Raw genomic sequence first — 23,078 nt, 5'->3', positions numbered from 1 at the left:
TAAAATACTTTGCAAAGAGAGGAAGAAGCAACCAATTTCAGTCTGGGGTGTTGCTGATACAAACTGTGGTGTTGGATAAGTTCAGGAAGCCCTGGTTATCAGAGTTAAGTTTCTACAACACCAAAATAAGAATAACATACTTACTATGTTAGAGAGGGAGAAATCAGGTTGAGTGCTTATAACTATTTTATGATTATACAGACAGTTTATTAGTATCTACTGAAACATTAAAATTTTTTTTTAAGTTTATTTATTTGAGAGAGAGAGAGAGAGAGATTAGGGAGGGGCAGAGAGAGAGGGAGACACAGAATCCGAAGCAGGCTCCAGGCTCCGAGCTGTCAGCACAGAGCCCGATGCGGGGCTTGAACTCATGAACGGTGAGATCGTGACCCGAGCCGAAGTCAAACACTCAACCGACTGAGCCACCCAGGCGCCCCTACTGGAACATTTTAAAATAAAATATTATGCTGTGTGATTTGGAAAACTAATTTTTTTTCAAATCTGTCCAAATAATCCTTTGAACACAAGCCAAAAATAGAAGTTCCAAACCACTTTTTTGTTTGTTTGTTTGTACAGTACATTTGGAATGAATGATTTGAAAAAGAATGAGAATTCTGGCTCTTTAGAAGCTTTCAGGGCTTCATTTTTTTTTTAATGTAAATGAACAAGATATCGTAAAATTGCTTTTCAGAAATAACTAAGAAAAATACCAACGACTGGACCACCTGGGTGTTTCAGCTGGTTAAGTGTCCGACTCTTGATTTCAGCTCAGGTCATGATCTGATGGTCACGAGATCGAGCCCCACGTTGGGTTCTGTGTGCTGACAGCACAGAGCCTATTTGGGGATTCTCTTTTTCCCTCTCTCTCTGCCCCTCCCTGGCTGTTGCTGCTGACTCTTTCTCTCTCTCTCTCAAAATAAATAAACTTAAAAAAAAAAACGATTTTGTCAATAAGTAAAAACTTCAACCTATTAAAAGGAAAACACTTACATTGCACCGACGCTCTGTTTTTATCTTCAATTTGCTTTTATGTCTTAAAGGACATAAAACAGGAGAAAATAGGAAGGATATATCATGACAAGGAGATAATCGGAAAACATACCAGAAGAAGCTTCCAGTCTTTCCAATCGGCTGATCAACCAGTCCAGGGAGCCAGAAAATTGGGCACAGTTTTTACGATTTCCTCTAATTAGAGCCGCTGCAAAAGAAAAAGAGCAGACTTCACAGTTATGTGATTTTCCAGGTTAAAATGCAAGGGAAGTTGCTAGTGGCCCTGAAATGGTGGATCAAGAAGAAAATGCTTTGGCTTAAAACATAAATATATAGACACACCTACGTGGACAAAACTGAGATACTTTTTTGAAAGAATTGATATTTATTAATAGGGACTGAAACAAAACACAGCTCATTAGAAAGAATACATCTTGAAGAAAGTTACATTTCATATTGGGAGGAAATAATAAAGGATAATGGAAAAACCAGTGTCCTGGGAGTTGCCTCACCTGGGCTCTAATACTCTTTGCATTTAATTAGCCAGGAGATTAAATCATTTAATTTCCCTAGAGCTCAACATTCTCACCTCTATAATGAAGAAGTTAAGAGCACACCAGTTTTCCTGAAAATGGAGCACAAAATACGAGGAGATACACCCCGGTAACTGTAATAGGCACATAGACAGATACAATTAATTAAAATGTTACCTGGAAAAAAGGATGGGAGGGTAGATGACTAGTAAGTCTGAAACCTTCTGCTTTCCCCCTGTATCTCCACTTCTCCTTTAAAAAAGATTCACCACCATGCACTTGAAGGATTCTGACATGCAGTCAAATCGCCTGTTCTGTGTTTAACCTACTGTTTCTGACACACCTTTGACAAAAGAAACCATCTTCTATGAAACTCCTACGCGACCTCGAGGATCTCCTTCAATCCAATGTACATAATCCATTTAAAACTTCCAATGATTCAAAATCATGCCATTCTTTCAAAGCAAATCTGGTGAAAATTTTAGGTTAATTCATGAGATTGTTCAGAAACTACAATTGTCTACAAAGGGTCGGTGAGATGGTGACAGAATAGGGCATTTAATGGGAAAAAGATGTCACCATAAGAAAACAATCACTATTTATTTTTTTTTAATTTTTTTTAACGTTTATTTATTTTTGAGACAGAGAGAGACAGAGCATGAACAGGGGAGGGGCAGAGAGAGAGGGAGACACAGAATCTGAAACAGGCTCCAGGGGCTCGAACTCACGGACCGTGAGATCATGACCTGAGCCGAAGTTGGACACTTAACCGACCGAACCACCCAGACGCCCCAACAATCACTATTTAAACTCTGCTAGTGCCAGAAAGCAGTTTGAAGAACGCAAGTTTCAGAGCCCCTGTGGTGACAGAGCATAATTAATGTTAGACTTCTGTCACATAAACTAAACGTTGGTACCTGACCTCAGAGTAAGAAAGAAACAGTGACAGCAAAGACAGGAAGGTCTATTCTTACAACTGTAGAAGAGCTCTGTGCACAGAGCCGCAGGACATTTGCACAAAGAGTAAACAATGATGCGCTTAATTACTTAGACTCCTCTCTCGCTCTGGGGCCAGAGGTCCAGCAAGAGCCAGCAATCAGCTACACACACACAAGTGACAAGTGCCAGGGACAAGTGTCAAGGATGAGGTGTCATAGAAGGATAAGGAGTCCAATGTGCTCGGCAGGATTTCTAATTTTAACCCATTAGAATATCTGTTCATGACTTACAACAACAGCCACTGAGGGAGGGTATAGGGTAAGGTTTCTGAATCTTTACAGAGTCTCATTTGTTTAAAATTTAACTCACTCTTTTAATTTTACCTCTGGTTTTTAAACCTGAAGATAGTAAATGTTTTCTTTAAAGGACAGATGCTAGAGATAAGGTGATTCTTGAAGAAGCTACAGCGTAAAAATCAACCCTTTTAATAAACCATGAAACATTAAAGAAAATCATAGAGTAAGCCACACACAGAAAAAAACCTTCATTAAATTTGCTGCAAACACAGGGCACCTGCGTGGCTCAGTCGGTTAAGTGTCAGATGTGGGCTCAGTTCTGATCTCACGGTTCGTGAGTTTGAGCCCTGCATCAGGCTCTGCACTGGCAACGGTGGGGATTCTCTCTCTCTCCCTCTCTCTCCACCCTTGTCCTGCTCACACTCTCTCAAAGTAAATAAGTAAACTTAAAAAAATTTACTGCAAACAGAAATGGCATATCCCATGACATTGTAACTGACAGCCCACTGACAACAATGTAACAAAACTAGAAATTAGTAAGAAAAGTAGAAACAAAAATAAAACTCAGCCACTTAATAATTTAAACTCTCTCATTAATAATTTTTGAGTCAGTAACAAATCAATACCACAATTACAGAATATCTAGTAAATAGCAAAAACAGAAATGTTACCTAATAAAATCAGCGATCTATGGTCAAAACTGTACTCAAAAATTAACCACTTCCACTGCTAAGCAACAGGGTGAAACGTGTTAATTAAACAGCCTTTCAAAATGTAAGAGAGAACATCAAAAAATATAAGTAAAATAGGAAAAAGAAATAAACAGCCAAAAAGAACTACATTAGAAATAGAAAATGTGATCTATGTAATAAATTAAAATGGTAAAATTAATCCACAAAGTCAAGATTTTTTTTTAATGATTATTTATTTTTGAGAGAGACAGAGCGTGAGTGGGGGAGAGGCAGAGAGAGAGGGAGACACAGAATCCGAAGCAGGCTCCAGGCTCTGAGCTGTCAGCACAGAGCCTGATGCAGGGCTCGAACTCATGAACCGTGAGATCAGGACCTGAGCCAAAGTCAGACACTTAACCGACTGAGCCACCCAGGCACTGCCAGGAATTTTTTTTTAATATAAGCTAAATATCAACTGCTTTAATCATGAAGGAAAAAGAAAAAAATTAAGAATAAACAGGAATTATAAACACAGTCACTGTATCTCTGTACCAGAACTCTGAAACATCTAGGAAAAAGAATGTTTTCCAATTATGCATATGTATACTTTTTTTTCCACCAAAACTGACCCAAAGAAGAAAAATCTAAATTGAAAAATAAAGCATGATTAATATTGAGAAGTATGTCAAAGACCAAAAGTTTTTTTCTGTATTCAAGAAAAAAAGTGATTTCTAAACTACACTATTTTAAAGAAACTAAGGAAGCCTCCCTAATTATTTTATAAAGACAGTATAACTTTGATATCAAGACCCAACAAAGAAAGTATGCATATAAGAAGACTAGAGGGAACTCTTAATTACAAATACAAATCCAAATATCTTCTATAAGGATAGTATTTACAAATCATTCAGCAATGCATTAGCAACATTAACTCAAGTAGGGGTTCATTCCTCCAATGAGACAGAAATGTGTTAGGATGTCTGTTGATAAGTCCAAGACGAAATGTGATGATCTCAATAGACTCTGAAAAAATATATATATTTCTAATGAAAACAATTAAACTCCATAAAACCGAGTGCCTCCTGAACGTTATCAGTGTGTGGGTAGATGCGTGTGTGCAGGTATGTAACATGGCTTACAGATAAACAGAGGGTGTAAAATCTTACAGTTCAGCAAGTTAGTTACGAAGAAATCAGTTAAGTGAGTTTCCAAAGTAATTGAAAGCTGTGCTGAGAATTATAGGAAAGTTCATCATGATACAGTTTATAAGAGCAAAATACTGGAAACAGTCTGAGGGTGCACTACCCTACCCTTCAGTAGGGTAGTATATGTCCACTAAAACCTGGTGAAGGGTTATAGCTACTGCCAAGAAGAGATGCCCCCAATACAGAAGACAGGTGCAAACAAATGCTATAGAATATTGGTCGTATGATCTCATTTTTGTGAAGTAAGTGCATATATTCAATGTATATGTATACATGTATATGTATAAGTATATGCAGAGCATGGAAAAATGGTGTTTTTTTTTCAGAATATTTCTTGGAAAATGAGAGCTGCTTCTTTGAGAACTATATCCTGATAAGTTCCTGAGACAGAAAACAGAGACCTTAAGGAACACTGATAAAGGTAGGACTGCTATCCTGCATCCAAAGGGGACATTTTCGGGGCGCCTGGGTGGCTCAGTCGGTTAGGCGGCCGACTTCGGCTCAGGTCATGAACTCACCGTCTGTGGGTTCAAGCCCCGCGTCGGGCTCTGTGCTGACAGCTCAGAGCCTGGAGCCTGTTTCGGATTCTGTGTCTCCCTCTCTCTGACCCTCCCCAGTTCATGCTCTGTCTCTCTCTGTCTCAAAAATAAATAAATGTTTAAAAAAAAAAAATTAAAAAAAAAAAAAACAAAAAAAACCCAAAGGGGACATTTTCTTATTTTAAAACAGGAAGGAAGATGAATGGAGCCAGGAGGAAAAAAGGATCATGCTCCGTGACGTTTTCCTTCACAAGGACTCCCTCTGGAGTCACAACAACTTCCATCCCAAAACAATCACAAACGGTCAATACGAATGGCAGTTTGCATGCACCTGTGAAGAGGTGAAGTTCAGCACGCCAAGGTACTACATAACCCTGGAGAGACAACAGATGATAATGAAGAAGCATGAAATGGAAAACAATGTATCCAAATAATCCCCCAAAACGTAGAGACATCAAACCGAAGCCCTGAGCTTGTCTCAATCCCTAAAATTGGAATGCGGACTGAGCTACCTAAGCCTTCAGGAGCAGAGGGCCACAACTGATGTCACAGTGATGCGGGATGTGCATGGGTGTGAACACATCATGCTATTATTGTATGTGTGTGCGTGTGGGTGTGTGAAGTGTTTTATATGTGTATAATGTTATAGAGATTCACAGAAATGTTTTTATTTATCTTTAATTTTTTTGATGTTTTTATTTATTTTTCAGACAGAGCAAAAGCACGAGTTGGGGAGGGGCAGAAAGAGAGGGAGACAGACACCAAAGTAGGCTTGGTGCTGCCAGCACAAGCCTGATACAGGGCTCGAACTCACACGCCGTGAGATCATGACCCGAGCCGAAGTCTGATGCTTAGCCAACTGAGCTCCTAATTTTTTTTTAATTTTAGAGAAAAAGAAAGACAGAAAGAGAGAGAGAGCAAGAGCGAACATGAATGGGGGAGAGGTCGAGGGAGAAAGAGAGAGAGAATCCAAAGCAGGCTCCATGCCCAACGCGGGACTCGATCTCACGACCGCGAGGTCATGACCTGAGCTGAAATCAAGAGTCGAACGCTCAACCGACTGAGCCACCCAGGTGCCCAAAGAAATATTTTGAAAAGGTTATATGCTAAAATGGGTGGTTATGTTTTAAACGTAGTTTCTACCTTTCTTTCTTTTATCACATTTTTTCATGTTGAATAACTAACTAAACCTCTCAACTTTTATCCAACCAGAATATGAAACGCAATATTGGCCATCCACTGAAAAATTATTAAAGTCCAAGATACTCCATTCTGCATCTCTTACTCGTTTTGTAACATCGCTGTGTCCCCATGCTTTAGTGTCTTTAAACTCTGAGACTCAACTTCTCAAAATACTTGGAGAATCAGAAAACTACAGGCAGGTTAAGATGCAAAGATCTTCCAAGAGTACTCTCCCTTTTAAAATTTACTGAACAAATAGTGATTACCTACTTTGCATCTGGCACTGTTCTGGGAGTAAGAGATATAGCAGGAAATCAAATGAGGTTCTCTTTTGGAGCTTACATGCCAAGTATGGAAATACCAAGTGAACGGTTATAACGTAGGCAAATGAGGGACCAAAGAACTAGAATCCACAAAGATTTTTAAAATTTTCAGATTAACAAGCGGTTGCTCCTAAATCCTGAAAAGCCTAAAAAACAAATACACAAACACACAAAAACTCGAGAAGGCCGTTGACAAATCTCAGAGTGCTGTGCCACAGAAACTTCTCGGAGAGCTTGAGGAGGCATCCCTGCCATTGGGGGACCGTGCGAACTCAGGTTTGAGGACCGCCTGCCCAGGAAGTGGACGGGGTGGGAGAGGCGCCGACCCAGTGTTTTGCGTGGATGGGTCTCGATGACTGTGTTGGGCCAAGAACGCACGAGCACTTCTCATGGATCCTGGGGGAAGAGCATCTCTGTGCACTCATTCTGAGTCTACTCAGCACAGCCATCAGGAGCAGCAGGAAGACTTCAGGAGAAAGAGGCTGGAGGCAGGCTACTAGACACGCATGGCCGAGCAAGGAGCCGCAAACAGCCACCTGAGAACAGACTTGCAGCTGTCCCGTCCCGTGAGCAGGGCCTTGGCTAAAGGCATCTGACATGCCCCCCAGAGAAAGGCAGCTCCCACCCCCTGCCAGCTGTTCCACTCCCCCCCACCAAGGAGGACAGCTTTAACCTTCTGGCCAGAGCCAGAGATCGGGCAGCCACACAACCAAGAGAAACTAGGCTATGTTCTCTCCTCCCTCTCCACCCTCATCAGGAGGCAGCCGAACAGCCGGCTGGTGGAGGACACGGTGAGGGGAGACAGCCGTGTGTTCCTGCTGGCACAGCTCATACTGGGGCCAATGCCTCACAGGCAATTTCAGTTCCAGAGTCCACGCTCGGGGCCAGTCGACGCTGCTCCCCACCAGTCTCTTTCTGCCTGAACCCCTGCTCTAGAAGAGAACCCCTGCTCTAGGAGGGGTCTCGGTCAACATCAACAGATTAAGAAGGTATCTCGGGGTGCCTGAGAGGCTCAGTCAGCTAAGCTCTGAACAAAAGCTGGTAACTTCTGCCTCCTTAAACGGGCTGCAGCCTATCCTCTTTGTTTCATACTTTGAACCTTCATTAAAGGAGTATTCATTGGGAGGGTTTGCCAAAGAGCCATTTCTCAAACATCTTTAGAAAATCATCCTGGCTTGCAAGCCTCCTGCAGATTAATTGTGTGGATTTCAGAAAAGACAAATGAAAGCCAGCCATGGCAACGCTTTCAAACTATGAATATTGGTGTCTCCGGAACACTCCACTCCCTCCAGGAGGCGGGCTCATCAGTCTGCCTCTGTCGTTCTCCACCTACAACGCATATTAAATAGATCTGTGTCAAATTTTAAAACTGTTATAGATCATCATTCCCACCTGCTCTCTCCATGCTAAATAAACCTGCTGAAGAAAAAGAAGGTGGCTTATTTCACACCAAAGTCTACGACGGGATCTACTGTCTACCTAGCTGGAAGCATGGGAAGGAAGCTTAACAGACTTGGAGTTAATGATACTTGGGCCACACTTCCTGATACCTGGGTAAAGAAGGACAGTGAGGGGCACCTGGGTGGCTCAGTCAGTCTGACTCTTGGTTTCGGCTCAGGTCAAGATCTCAGGGTTCGTGAGTTCAAACCCCGCATTGGGATCTACGCTGACAGTACAGAGCCTGCTTGGTCTCCCCCTCTGTCTCCCTCTGCCCACCCAGCCTCTGTTTGCTCGCTCGCTCACTCTCTCTCTCTCTCTCAAAATAAATAAATGAACTTTAAAAGAAAAGAACACTGAGATGTAAATATCTTATCACCTCCAGATACGGCTACAGATCTGAGGCTTTCACAGCCACACTGAAGTATCTGCTCACGTATAGACGGCTACTTATCTTCTGATTACACTGACTTCAGTGAAAATTACTGGCAGCAGATGGTTCTTAAGTCAACATGAGATTATATATCTTTTTCTAATCATGGAATCAGTGTTCCTGACAACAAAAACAGAAAATCAAGAGTAGTCAAAGGAACAGTTAAACCACAAAATCTCTCACCGCTCTGTGTACCCCGAACACCCACCAGAGAACCTACCATGTGTATATTGAAAAAGAGCCTCTTGGGCGCCTGGGTGGCTCAGTCGGTTGGGCATCTGACTTCGACTCAGGTCATGATTTCGCGGTTCGTGAGTTCGAGCCCCGCCTCTGGCTCTGTGCTGACAGCTCAGAGCCTGGAGCCTGCTTCGGATTCTGTGTCTCCCTCTCTCTCTGCCCCTCCCACGCTTGTGCTCTGTCTCCCTCTCTCTCTTAAAAATAAATAAACATTAAAAAAGAAAGAGAGTCTCTGGGTGCCTGGGTGGCTCAGTTGGTTAAGCGTCCAACTTCAGCTCAGGTCATGATCTCACGGTTTATGGGTTCAAGCCCCGCATCGGGCTCTGTGCTGACAGCTCGGAGCCTGGAGCCTCCTTCTGAGTCTGTGTCGTCCTCTCTCTGCCCCTCTCTGCCCCTCCCCCACTCACGCTGTATCTCTCAAAAATAAATAAACATTAAAAAAAAGAGAGAGAGCCTCTTTATGCGCATGCACTAACATAAATAGTCTATTTCTTCACTCGACTGGAATTAATTTACTAGCTTTCCCTTTCATCCTCAATTGTGTAGCACGGTGCCATTTACATTAACGACTCTTTTCAGTTATAAAAGTAATGTGTGTAAATAGAATAAATATCCAATGGAAAAGTAGAAGTCCTGTCTCCTGAGAAGCAGCCACCTAGCCCTTCTCTGTGCATCCTTCCTTAAGTGTCCAGTGTGTACAAGAATGTATCTTTCTCTACATATTTCTAATGCAAGGCAGTTGGAATCTTAATGTTAATACAGTAATCTTATTCTTAATACAGCAAGCATCCTGCTTTTTTTCGCTCAATACCATATCCTAGATGGCCATGCTAAAAAAGAACAGCCATCTGGCGTGTTTTATACAGTTTTCCTGATGATACGTTTATCTCAATTTTCAATGATAACACAGTACTACACTATTACTTATGGAACCAATCCCCTGTTGATAGAAAAATTGCTCTCAATTTTATGCAATTTATAAACAATTTTGCAGTGGACCTCCTTTCCACACTTGTACAAATATATCTCTAGAATACATTTCTTAAAGTAGAATTTCTAGAGTAAAAGGAAATACATTTAAAGTTTTATGTATACTGCCAACCAGAGTTTGTTTGGTTTTTTAAATTCCATCAATTTGCACCCCCACCAGAAAGAAACACACTACCCAACATTTCCCCCAACAACGAGTATTATCAAATCGTTTATCTGTGCTCATCTCCTAAGTGAAAAATGATCTTTATCATTTTCATTTGCAGTTATTTGTCATGTTGAATATCTTTTATTATTTTATTTATTGCTCTGGCAACTACCTGTCCCCATCTTCTGTTTTTCTATTAAGCGATATGTCCTTTCCTTATGGATTTATGAAAGCTCTACATATGATAGAAACCGGGCCTTTGTCTTTCACACAGGTGGCATATTTTATAAAATCCCCACCTGTTTTTTTTTTTCTATTTTGTAATGATATCATTCACCATAAACATTTTGATTTTTGCGTAGTCAAATTTATCAGTCTTTTATCGATCACTTACTGACAGGATTTAACAACAACACGTATTGGGATGGTCAAGGCAGCAAAGTCAGTAGCTGCACAGCACTATGGCTAGGCTAGCTTTATTATTCACTCTGTCTCTTACTCAACCATTAACTCCATGAGAGCAGGGATTGGATCCTGGTCATAGCTGTCCCTCACTGCCCAGATTAGGGCATCTCCCATAACAGGTATTCAATTAATCTTTCTGAACGGATGAGAATCTTATTCAAATGCAGGCCCATTGGACTCAAAGTCCACGTTTTCCCAACACGACACAGTCTCTATTACAGAGGACGCCTCTTCAGAAGACTGTAAAAGGAAAGAGATTCAAAACACTTGGGAAAAACAAATGGAAAAAGAAGCTTCCCTGGAGAGAGAGATTAAAAAAGAGAGAGAGGGGGGTGCCTGGGTGGCTCAGTCGGTTGAGCATCTGACTTTGGCTCAGGTCATGATCTCACAGTCTGTGAGTTTGAGCCCCACGTCGGGCTCTGTGCTGACAGCTCGGAGCCTGGAGCCTGCTTCGGATTCTGTGTCTCCCTCTCTCTCTGCCCCTCCACTGCTCGTGCTCTGTCTCTGTGTCTCTCAAAAATAAATAAACATTAAAAAAAAAAAAAAAAGAACGTGTGTGTGTGTGTGTGTGTGTATTTAGAAAGTATATTCGGAACTTATATCTCTTGTTGCATGAAAAAATTAGTTTAAAAGCCACAAAAACATGCACATGTCTGAAATTAGTGTGTATTACCTTACGACATACACGATTACTATACTGTTAACTTCCTTTAAGATGTGAGTTTTAGAGAATTCTAATTACATCAATTTTAAGTAATAGCTCCCTCAATCATTTCTTAATCAAATGGGATGTAAATAATTAAGGAAACATACACACATTTAAGAAATGTATACTTTATGTCTCCATATTAATCTATAACATAGATAATATTTACTGCCTATCAAACCTCTGATATAAATAAACTAAGTCTAACATTCTGAAAGTATAGAAGTGGATAGGAGGCAAGCATTGGAAGGACCGAATGCTCAGGGAGCACAGACAAAGTGAGTGAGGCCTCAGGTGAGAAGGCAGACACCCCAGCCATGGGGCTCCAAAGACTGGAATGGGAAAGGTGAATACCAAGTATCTGAAAGTCAATGGCAATTCTTGAAGGAAATGTGCAAGGATTCCCTGATGCCTCCCATGAAGATTGGTGGAGAGAAATCATACAGCATCCAGCTATCAGCATGATCTCAAGTATTTACTGAATATCACCTATGCACCAGATGTGGAAGATACAGATGTAAGAGCTGGGCATGACTGTATTCAGAGAATGGGTAGAAAAATGGAATAGAAAATTATTTTTGGCCTGGAGGGGACTATGAAGAACACTTTATTTCCTCCATTTTCTGATGAGGAAATCAAGAGCCACTGTGTATCTACCATAAGCACCCTGCTGTATCTTCTGCGTCTTCTATATTTTCAAAATCCAGAACTTCCCTTGTTATAGCCAATCGTTGCAAGTGAAATTTCTTTTCTAAGGCATAGTTAAAAGGCAAAAACAAGAACAGAAACAAGTTGAAGAAGAAAGTTTTACTACATTGATGACACAGAGGATGGTGATAAATGTATCCTAAAAAAAAAAAAAAACAAAAAAACAGGACTAATGAGAAGAAGAGGGAGAGCTGAGCCTTTGCACACATTACAACAGGTAAGCCATCCAACAATCCTATGAGGGGAATTAGTATTGCCATTTTACAGATAATATTTATAATAACAATAGACGTCACTCACTATGTGCCTGGTATTTTTCATGGAATCGCACAACGACCCTAAAAAGGAGGCACTCTAGAGTGGGCATTGAAGATGAAGAAACTGAGCTCGGCTTTAGTAATCTGTCCAAGGTCATGTAAGTGGTAGAGCTATAATTCTGAGACTCTTCTGGGCTAAAAGAAGGGTCATTTCCTCAGAGGCTGTTGCCTATGGATTAAAGATTAGAGCTTTGGTTTTTCAAGAAAAAGACATGATGGTAACAGAATAACGGGTTCAGTGATGTGTAATGAACCAACTTGATGGCCACATCTAATCTGTTACAGGGAAACCTACGCCCCGTGGGAATCTCTAATATATTTATTAAATAATTCAAACAACTATTTATTGAGCGCCAACCCCATTTGCACATGGTGCTAGGTGGTGGACAAAAGCACTCAGATGAGAATTCAGTCCATAAAACCTTTTGGATGAGTGAAGTGTACACGTTAACATTTGAGTTGGACACTTCAACTCCTTCCCCAGAATTCTCTGCAATGCTCACTTCTGTATGGCAGCCGGGCAGCCCATGGGCTTGGCCCCAGTTTCTGACGTGAGCAGTCCCCATGAAACGCTGGTGAAATTCCTTATTTCCCTTGCAGGAAGAGCTACAGATGTGTCTAATGAGATGAAAGGGGTGATTTGCAAGGGGTTAAGAAACGGCATGCTCTTTCCTAAGAGACAGTTTCCAACAGCGGCCCTCTTTCACTTGTTCCATTGTGTGTGTTCACTTGTGCAGCACTGTGAGTGGACAGCAGGCGGCTGAGGCCACATGAGGGCAGCCAGCACTGGGGGGAGCAGACCCTGCTGCGGAAGGCACAACACACATAAAGAAACTGGTTCCGGAAGCAATGATAAAGCCACTGAGTCACACCCGCTGGTAGACCTCCAGCTCTGGGAGCCAATGAACGACCTCTGCTGTGTGCACCAGAGGCTGTAATCCGCACGTGGACACATCCTAAGAGATGCATCATTCCACCTACAACAACTGCTTCTCCCCTTCCTCTCTGAGTAGGTAAGTCACGTAAAAGTCAGATCTTCAGCCATGTTCCCGTGAAAAATCGAGTCAGGGGCGCCTGGGTGGCACAGTCGGCTAAGCATCCGATTTTGACTCACGTCATGATCTCATAGTTCGTGGGTTCAAGCCCCACATCGGGCTCTGTGCTGACAGCTCAGAGCCTGGAGCCTGCTTCGGATTCTGTGTCTCCCCCTCTCTCTGCCCCGCCCCTGCTCTCACTTTGACTCTCTCTCTCTCTCAATAATAAATAACCATTAAAAAATTTTTTAATAAATTAAAAAAAATTAAGTCATAAAACCACTTCCGATGAAGAGTGTGCTCCCACCCAGCATTTTGTAGAGTTTATTACTACTCCTTCAGTAGGTTCTAAAAGAATCCAATTTAATCCCCAACGAACTCTGTCAAGTAAAAGGAAGATAGGCTTGAGGGATATGTGGCCCAAAAGGATAAAACTGAAATGTTGACTTTGCCGGATGAGATGTTTTCTGTGATTTGAGAAAAATGCATTATATTTCTCTCTGTCCATCTGTGTTACTTATGGATACAGGAACGCATGGACCCAGTGAAAAGAAAAAACTAACAGACTATGGAAAGAGCTGATGTGAAAATGGAAGTAAGACGTGCATCACCGAGATTTGTCTGCAACAGCACACTCTCTGCACATAACCCTTTCCACCCTCAAACACACACAGAGGAGACCCCTCTTTACCCTCAACACCTAGTTTGTCATAGAAACAAAGCCAGCGTTGGACCCAGTGAAGAGGTCAAACTGTGGTAGCAAAACCACTACCATACTCCAGACGCTACCAAATGCAGAAATTCGTGCTGTAATTTCTTCACTGACAAAGAAATACTGTCCTTAGGATTTGGGCACCATAAAATCCTTATCCTAATGATTTCATGGGTAAAATAATCAATCCAGGGGGCGCCTGGGTGGCTCAGTCGGTTAAGCGTCCAACTCCGGCTCAGCTCATGATCTCGTGGTTCATGAGTTCGAGCCCCACAACAGGCTCTGTGCTGACAGCTCAGAGCCTGGAGTCTGCTTTGGATTCTGTGTCTCCCTCTCTCTCTGCGCCTCCCCTGATCAGGCTCTGTCTCTCTCTGTCTCTCGAAAATAATAAATCCACAATCCTAGGAAGCCTCAATATCCTGGGTCCTGTTCAAAGACACGCTAGCCAGCATTATCCCTTATTCTGAAAATACCAAACTGTATGTGTTTAATTGTTATGGCAGATAAGACAGGCCACCTGAAGGGAACAGGCACAAGAATTCTATTTGCTAAATAGTATTATTAAATTTTAGTGAGTTTCAATTAGATTATAGATAATATCTAAATATTTTGACAACTTTTCCATTTTTTGCTGAAAAAAAATGCCTTGAGACTTCTTTTCTCCACTTAGGCACACACTTTCCTACTCTATCAGAACTCGATTTGTTTAACTAGTCAACATTCACTGAGTATCTGTCATGTGCCAGACACGATGACAGAGATGGCCAAATCAGAAAAGGTGCCCTTCTTGCCTTGGAGATCATGGTCGCATTTGTAACTAATGTGGTAAATGCTACAAACAAGTAAATATTGAGTTCCAAGAAAGCAGAGAGAGAGGGAGAGAGAGGGCGAGGGAACTGTTCAGTCATGCTTGAAACTTAGAAAAAATGTCAAGATTAACTTCAAAAAAGTCACGCGCGAACTGGGCCTCAAAGAATATACAGGAATTTGGGGAAAGGTGGGAGTAGGAAAATGTCCCTGAAGCGTGGATGTGGCCAGGATACTGAGAAAGTGGGTATGGCCAGAGAAAGGGGAAGGACAGAGTCAAGGGCAAGCCTAAAAGGGTTCACCGGGGCCTCAAGTACCAGGCAAAGCAAGTTAAACTTGGCCTTCTGGAACGATGGGAGAAGCTGAGAAGATTATTAATAATCTTATACACGTAAGAGACACGTAGCTACAGTTCACCAGATGACTGTGGGATTGTGGGGGGTGAGGGTGAGTGGAGAGAGAGGCAATTCTTCACAGGTCTTCTGCTCTTGCGTGTCTCGCGAATGAGCCACTGAAACCTTTATTTTGGGCCATCTTTTCACGGATGTTTGTAGCAAGCAGCCTTGGAAGAGAGAGATGGTGTCTCCACCCAAAGCAAAGGGCAGGCAAGCGTATTTCCAACATGACTGACTGGGAGTCACAATCCCTTACCGGTAACTGAATGCACTGCATGTCAAATGTCCCCTTCATATTATCCTGTGAGAAGTGGGGTTTGGGGAACTGGCCCCCCAGATGCTGATATCTTGGCTTCGTCCATTGCTTTGAGAAACAAACTATCCCTCTTTATCCTAATTTGAGGCCAGCTCAGTAGCTTCCAAGTTCATAGTTCATGACAACAGACATGGAGAAGCTATTGGAATAGCCCAGACCAAAACCAATAAGGACGTATGTTTGCATACAGTCGACAGGAATGCTCCTAAACCACAAGTGTTGCTTAACATACGTCAAGCACACTTAGAAGCTGCAAACGCATGGAGAGCCTGGGTGGCTCAGTCAGTTAAGCATCTGACTTCAGCTCAGGACATGACCTCATGGTTCATGAGTTCGAGCCCCGCATCAGGCTCTGTGCTGATAGCTCAGAGCCTAGAGCCTGCTTTGGATTCTGTGTCTCCCTCTCCCCGGCTCGCAATCAATCTGTCTCTCTCTCTCTCTCTCTCTCTCTCTCTCTCTCTCAAAAATAAATAAATGCTAAACAAACAATTAAAAAAAATGTAAGTTGCAAACACAAATCTCAAAAGGACGGAAGGAAGATGAAGGTCCCTGACAAGACTCTGGTGAAGGAGAAAGAGGAGTCTTGGGGGACTAACTTCAGAATCACAAAGGAAATATCTCCTGCATATGCATTCAGGGGCCCCTCCCCCCCCCCCAAATTACACCCTTGATGTCTCCCTTCCACAGGCTGAAGACAAATCTACTGCTCCGGGCACGGTACACATTCAGGGATGGATGTAAATACCAAACATCACTAGGATTTAGTGTAACAACAGGAAACACATTGAGCCTCGATTAAGAAGCAGGTCATAAAACTTATGGGATCGTTCTACACGGGCGTGCGTTGACTGCCTCGAAAACCATCAGACGTCTTACCTAGCAACTCATAGAGAGAATTCAGAATCGACTTCCAAGCCTCGCCTCCTTCTCTCCCCGCCACGTCCGCGAAATGCGCCGCACTGCTATAGACATGCAGCCTGTCGATGCACTCGAGCACGAGGTTGATCATGCCCTGGAAAGTTAACAAGAATTACCCTGAGAAACAGCGATGCTGCTCACAGACGAGAAATGATGCTCAGTTGATTAATTAAAAAAAAAAAAAAAATGCCTGGTTTGAAGTAAGCCTGTTAATCATAAAGAAAATTGAGGCCATGTATTTACATGACAGGAAGAAACATTTGCATGGGAAATAAAATGTTCTTGAAGTAATGCAAGTGGCTTCTAAATCCTGCGGGCTGTTCTCAGAAGCAGAAGAACAAAATCAAAATATGTGCTTCATATTTGCACGGGCAAGGTTTACTGCTAGATTAAGGAATTGATCACAACTGTATTCTACCATGACTAAACAAAGAGGTTCACTAAAAAATATTCCACGTTGACATAAGGATTATTTTTTTTTAACTTTTTAACGTTTATTTATTTTTGAGAGAGAACGAGAGAGCAAGCGAGCACAGGAGGAGGACGGGCAGAGAGAAAGGGAGACCCAGAATCCGAAGCTCCAGGCTCTGAGCTGTCCGCACAGAGCTCAACGTGGGACTCGAACTCAGTAACTGCGAGACCATGATCTGAGCCCAAGTTGGACACTTAACCAACTGAGCCACCCAGGCACCCCAAGGATTATTTTTTTAAGTTTACTTTTATTTCTGTTGAGAGAGAGATAGAGACCAAGTGGGGGAGGGGGACAGAAAGAGGGAGACAGAATCCCAACCAGACTCTACACTGGCACAGAGCCCGATGTGGGGCTTGAACTCACGAACCTGAGCCAAAATCAAGAGTCCTTCACCTAACCGACTGAGCCACTCAGGTGCCCCTAGCATAAGGATTATTTTGAGCTGAAGGCAACTAAGAAAACATTCTCTTTTTCTTCTCCACCAGGAAGGGCGGGAGATGTTTAATCACAAGAAACAATGCCCAACGCTTATCAGCCCAGAGGCTTCACAGAGGAATCTACCTAAGAAACTTTAACTCACCCTCACCTTCCATTAGTTTCCGTCTGTATTTACCTTCCCACAACTTGCTGCCCCAGACGCTCAAAATTCCTTTCCTTTGTCTCTTTGTTTTCTACAAACTTACTGTCCTTTTGTTAGGATGCTGTACAAGCCCAAGTTCTAACCACTCCTTTGAGTTGCTCATCACAGAGTGCTCCATGGATATGCAGGGTTCACCAGTTAATAAACCTCCAAGTGTTTTCTCTTATATAGCTGTCTTTTGTCACTCTGATCTGCAGGGCCTCGACCAACAAACCTGAGATGAGTGGAGGAAAAATATTTCTTTTCCTCCCCTGTAACAGCATGAATGAATCCTAGTTCTTAGGGTAGGCACGGTCATCATCATTTTTAATATTAAGCTAAAGATCTAATAAATGAATAAAGACAAGCTCATGAAAAGATAGCTTTGAAGCAAATCAAAAATGCCTTATACCACTGTGCAAGATGCTATCTAAATCTGGGGCTCCTGGAGGGCTCAGCAGGTTGAGCGTCTGACTCTTGGTTTTGGCTCAGGTCATGATCTCATGGTTTTCTGGGTTCGAGCTCCACATTGGGCTCTGTGCTCCAAGCAAAGCCCTGCTTGGGATTCTGTCTCCCTCTCTCTCTGCCCCTCTGTCACTTGTGCCATTTCTGTCTCTCTCAAAATAAATAAACTTAAAAAAAAAGATGCTATCTAAATTTGAAATTAAGCTTGTATTATTATTTCTAGATAAAGGTTGCCAAAATGAGGCAAAACACACAAAAGGAAGAGTTGATTAATCAAGGGAACCTATTTCACACAGAGTTGTAAGAGGGACCACGGCCCTAAGTACATTTGTCGGTTCCCGTCCGGATTGTCTTATGCAAGAAATTGAAAAAAAATCCAAAATCAATCCTTCGAATTTTCATAGCCCAGTATTTCAGCATGGTCTAATATTTTGGCAGATGCAGGATGAAAAGGTCTCAACAGGGGCACCTGGGTGGCTCAGTTGGTTAAGTATCCGGCTCTTGGTCTCGGCTCAGGTCACGATCTCACGGTTTGCGAGTTCGCGCCTCGCATCGGGCTCTGCTCTGAGAGTGCAGAGCCTGCTTGGGATTCTCTCTCTGTCCCTCTCTCTCTGCCCCTTCCCTGCTCTCTCTGCCTCTCTCTCAAAAATAAATAAATAAAAACTTTCAAAACTTAAAAAGAAAAAAAGAAAATGTCCCATCAAACTCGTCCATGTTGTCACTGGCTCACGTCCACAGGTCTCCGTGCTTTCATACCACTACAGTCCCTAGACCCACCTTTTTTTTTTTTTTTGGTATATACACTAAAAAGTCCTCAAAAATTAATGTTAATTTCAAAGGCTGTTGATGGAAAATTAGGAAACCGTTTTCAAACTAGAAGAAGGTAGAGGTAGGGATTGTGGGTACTCGTCAATATTCTCTAACCTTTCTTTCTTAGACACTTTTACTCTGAAACATTCATTATTCCACACACAGGGGGCACTCAGAGGAAGCGGAGCACGGACTGAGCCGGTGGCATTTGCCAGCTCACCTCTGACATCCTCCCACCGAAATTCTTCTCTATGGCAGTAATTCCGACACTCTTTTTAAAGGAGCATTAGACGTATCACTTGGTCCTTCTGTAATTCTGTCTATAAAATATGGCACGTGAACTCCTTTTTTACTGGAAGGTGCGTGAAATAAAATCACACGCGAAAACTCAGTCCATGTAAAAGTAAGAAGTGCATCTGCTCTGTCCAAGCAGACAGGCTGGAGCTCTGTCTCTCCACAGGCGACCTGACCTCCCCTGGGCAGTTTCTCTCTCTCAACACCAGGCTCCCTGGGGACCAGGCACCTCCCAAGAGCCTCGAGAACCTGCTGACGAGTCTAAAAACCCTCCAGCTTTTCAAAGCCTGTGTTCATTCGGACACTTTGAGATACTGTGTGTCTGTAACAAACAGGAAGCGAACTGCAGTGCAGTGAATGATCAGTGCAGAAGGCTGAGCCGACAGTAAAATAAAATGCCTTTGCCAGGGGAGTGAAGAGTTTCACTGTTTCAAATTAGCACTCGCTGACAGAGACACAAAAATGATCGCAGGGTTCCTCCAAGGCCCGGTTCCCTTATGCCACTGTTTACCTGCTCATCCAACTCAAAATGCAAACCTTGTCAGAGAATCTCCCCCCAGAGCAGCGGTTTTCCGAAGACAGCAGCATAAAGGAAATGAATGTTGGTGGAAACTCACCTCTTCCTGGAAGAGATTCTGACGGTTCTTTAGAGCCCGTAATCTGTTCTGTTTGTCTTCATGCTCTAAGTGCTCGTCGGGGGGATGGAAGTAACCAATCAGGTCCTGCAGACTCAGACTCACAGATTCTATAGGGAGGTCTACTGTGGAAGCCTTCACTTTTTTGCTGAGCGCATCAAGGCCCCTAAAATACACAGCAAACATTTCTCGACATCAGCGATCTGCAATCTTACTGTTTTTTAGACCACGGATGAGTTAAAGCTTTACCCTCTCCCCCCACACCCCTGTAAAAGGAACCCATAAGAAAGGTCTTAGTTTTCCTCAAACAGCAATAATTAATATATTCCAATAAAAAATTCTAAACTTCGCCAACTATATATGATGCTATATTAAATACACCAGTATTGGGGGGGGGGGGGGGGTGCCTGGGTGGCTCAGTTGGTTGAGTGTCTGACTTCAGCTCAGGTCATGATCTCAGGGTTCCTGAGTTCGAGTCCCGCATTGGGCTCTCTGCTGTCAGCACAGAGCCCACTTTGGATCCTCTGTCCCCCTCTATCTGCCCTTCCCCTGCTTGTGCTCTCCCAGAAAGTAAATAAATATATGTTTAAAAAATAAAATATAGGGGCGCCCTAAAAAATAGGTTTAAGTGTCCGACTTCGGCTCAGGTCATGATCTCACAGTTTGAGTTCGAGCCCCGCATCAGGCTCTATGTTCTACTTTTTGTTTTTAGAGAAGGAATTGTTACCTGCTACATCACTGACCCTCACTGTCATTTTGTAAATTCCTGCCTGTTCAAAAATATATTCCAATGATTTTAACTTAAAAAATTTTCTTATTGATCAGAAAACAAGAAATTAAAATGCTTTTATCTGAAAAAAAAGTATTTAAAATCAGACTAAGAAACGTTGCATTTTCTAAGCTTTGAAGAAAAACATATTACTGGCAAAAAAATGGGTTAATTTGTTAAGCTTCCTGACATTCAGACTTTTAAAATTCCTAGTTCTGAATGTATCTGGAAAGAACTTTAAAATAGACTATTTGCAAACCACATCTTTCCAAAATAAGTTTATTTTTAAAATTTTTTTAATGTTTATTTATTTTTGGGACAGAGAGAGAGAGAGAGAGAGAGAGAGAGAGAGCGCATGAACAGGGGAGGGGCAGAGAGAGAGGGAGACACAGAATCGGAAACAGGCTCCAGGCTCCGAGCCATCAGCCCAGAGCCTGACGCGGGGCTTGAACTCACGGACCGCGAGATCGTGACCTGGCTGAAGTCAGACGCTTAACCGACTGAGCCATCCAGGCGCCCCCAAAATAAGTTTATTTTTAAAAAGACACAACAGACACCATAAAAGAATGTAAGAATGCCTGTACTATAGTTGGTATAGTAATATTCATATTAGTCAAGACAAAATTTAATGCATACAATATTATACTTCCTTTCCTGCTCTCTGCATAAGCCAAATCAAATGGCAATATGTTATTACAAGGAAATGTTTCTAGCTAGCTATGTATTTTAGACTTCACATTTTAAAAACAATAAGAGCCTCGTAAGAGAATTAGCTTTTCTTTAAGTTTACAGTTCTCAAACATATAATTTAAAATGTATCATCAATTATATAAGGATTACAAATAAACTTTGAAGAGCTGACTTCAGCCTTATCTATTACCTAGTTTTATTATCTCGATAAGTCTTTCTATGCCCAAAAAGTAATAGAAATGACTTGTCAGAAGAAAATTATTTCTCCTCTTTTAAAATAAAAATTTATATGCAATGAAGTATTCCTGTTCTAAACCTGTTGTCCTATTAAACTTTAGTTGAATCATAAATATATTGATAATAAAGTGAAACTCAACTCTCATCATACTGAAGTAAATGAAATTCAAAGGTGATTCAAATATAAGACCTACATTTTTAAACCTAAAAAGGAGCAATAATAAATGTCAGCTTTTAGGTTATTAAGTTGAATATATTCACTATCAGAAATGTAACCATTTAATTACTTTCCAGAAGCCTCCTGTCAGACAAATACAATCCAAGACCCTAAAATTGTTAATTATGTTAAGGTTTATAACTTCTATCTCTACAAAGACATTTACCATCTTAATTTATCAATAACAAAAAAATGAAGGGAAAAAAATAATTGGGGAAATCCAAAGGTGGTAGAATTATACTATGCCAGAGAAAACATAAAGCCTTAAATTCATGTATATTTTGTTAATTTGAAGATTAAACAATATTACTACCACAGATTCCTCCCTTATATAATTTCCTTTAAGAATACATCATTAACATGGGGCTTCTGGGTGGCTTAGTCAGTTAAGCGTCCAACTTCGGCTCAGGTCATGATCTCATGTTCGTGGGTTCGAGCCCCGCATTGGGCTCTGTGCTGATAGCTCAGAGCCTGGAGCCTGTTTCAGATTCTGTGTCTCCCTCTCTCTCTGCCTCTCCCTTCCTCATGCTTTGTCTCTATCTCTCAAAAATAAACGCTACATTTTTTTTAATAAAAAAAGAATACATTCATTAATATACCTAAAGGAAAAGAAGGCTTCATATGTATTTTGTACAGTCCAGAAGAATAGAATCCCTCTCACAACACAAATACAAACACACACACACACACACACACACACACACACACACACACACAGAGCCTTCTACCATCACCACCACCACTATCCTGACCTGGAAAAAAAGGAACAGAAGGGCCACAGAAAATAAACTGCGTAAGACACACAAATGAAGATATATTAAATGGCCTTGACCTTCACTGTAAGCAGTGAAAAAGAGAAGTCTGTCCTTGCATTTTTAAAAATTAGGTTCTTACTAGTAAATAAATCTACATTAATAAAATGAATACTTAAAAATAATTCACTTTGGAAAACACACAGGTGCCAATATTATGAAGACCTGGAGATTTTAAAGAATTTTAGTGCTTTCATGAATATTACAGAAGAATCAAATTATTTTACTTAAAATAATGTACCTTTTATAATATTCTGTAATTATGTAAAACATTCCAAAGTTTCTGAGATTTATTTAAGAACTGTACAAATTCAGGAAGTCTAAAGGTGCAGCAAATACTAATGAGCATGTAAGTAAAACCCACATATATAAAAAATACATGAATGTGATGAATTAAATAATATTAAAATAATTAAGTAATCAACTAATGGGTAAATCACAAAGAGAAATTAAATAAAGAAATATGGTCAACAGGGAGGCCTGGGTAGCTCAGTCGGTTGAGCCTCTGACTTCTCAGATCATGATCTCTCAGTTCATGCATTCAAGCCCCATGTCAGGCTTTGTGCTGACAGCTCAGAGCCTGGAGCCTACTTCGGAATCTGTGTCTCCCTCTCTCTCTGACCCTCCCCCACTCATGCTCTCTCTCTCTCTCTCTCTCTCTCTCTCTCTCTCTCAAAACTAAATAAACATTTTTAAAAATTAAGAAAAAAGAGGCCTGAACCTTTAAAAAAAATACATGGTCAACAAACATGAAATA

At 41.6% G+C, this 23,078-nt stretch overlaps 1 protein-coding gene across 4 annotated transcripts in view; it reads right to left on the bottom strand.

Annotated features, from left to right (window-relative positions):
- RYR2 (ryanodine receptor 2) overlaps positions 1-23,078 on the bottom strand; it is a 755,762-nt gene that overhangs the window by 355,869 nt on the left and 376,815 nt on the right. For all 4 annotated transcript variants that reach the window (XM_081790553.1, XM_081790554.1, XM_081790555.1 and 1 more), the window contains exons 15-17: positions 19,579-19,762; positions 16,260-16,395; positions 1,103-1,198 (exon numbers count right to left, since the gene is read on the bottom strand). In XM_081790553.1, the coding sequence (XP_081646679.1) occupies positions 1,103-1,198; positions 16,260-16,395; positions 19,579-19,762 (416 nt within the window). The remainder of the gene's footprint in view (positions 1-1,102; positions 1,199-16,259; positions 16,396-19,578; positions 19,763-23,078) is intronic.

Source organism: Panthera onca, chromosome D2 (genome assembly GCF_046562875.1).
Source record: "Panthera onca isolate mPanOnc1 chromosome D2, mPanOnc1 haplotype 2, whole genome shotgun sequence".
Taxonomy (NCBI): domain Eukaryota; kingdom Metazoa; phylum Chordata; class Mammalia; order Carnivora; family Felidae; genus Panthera; species Panthera onca.
Note: the sequence above shows the minus strand (reverse complement) of the source record. Positions and strands in the feature narration are given on the sequence as shown.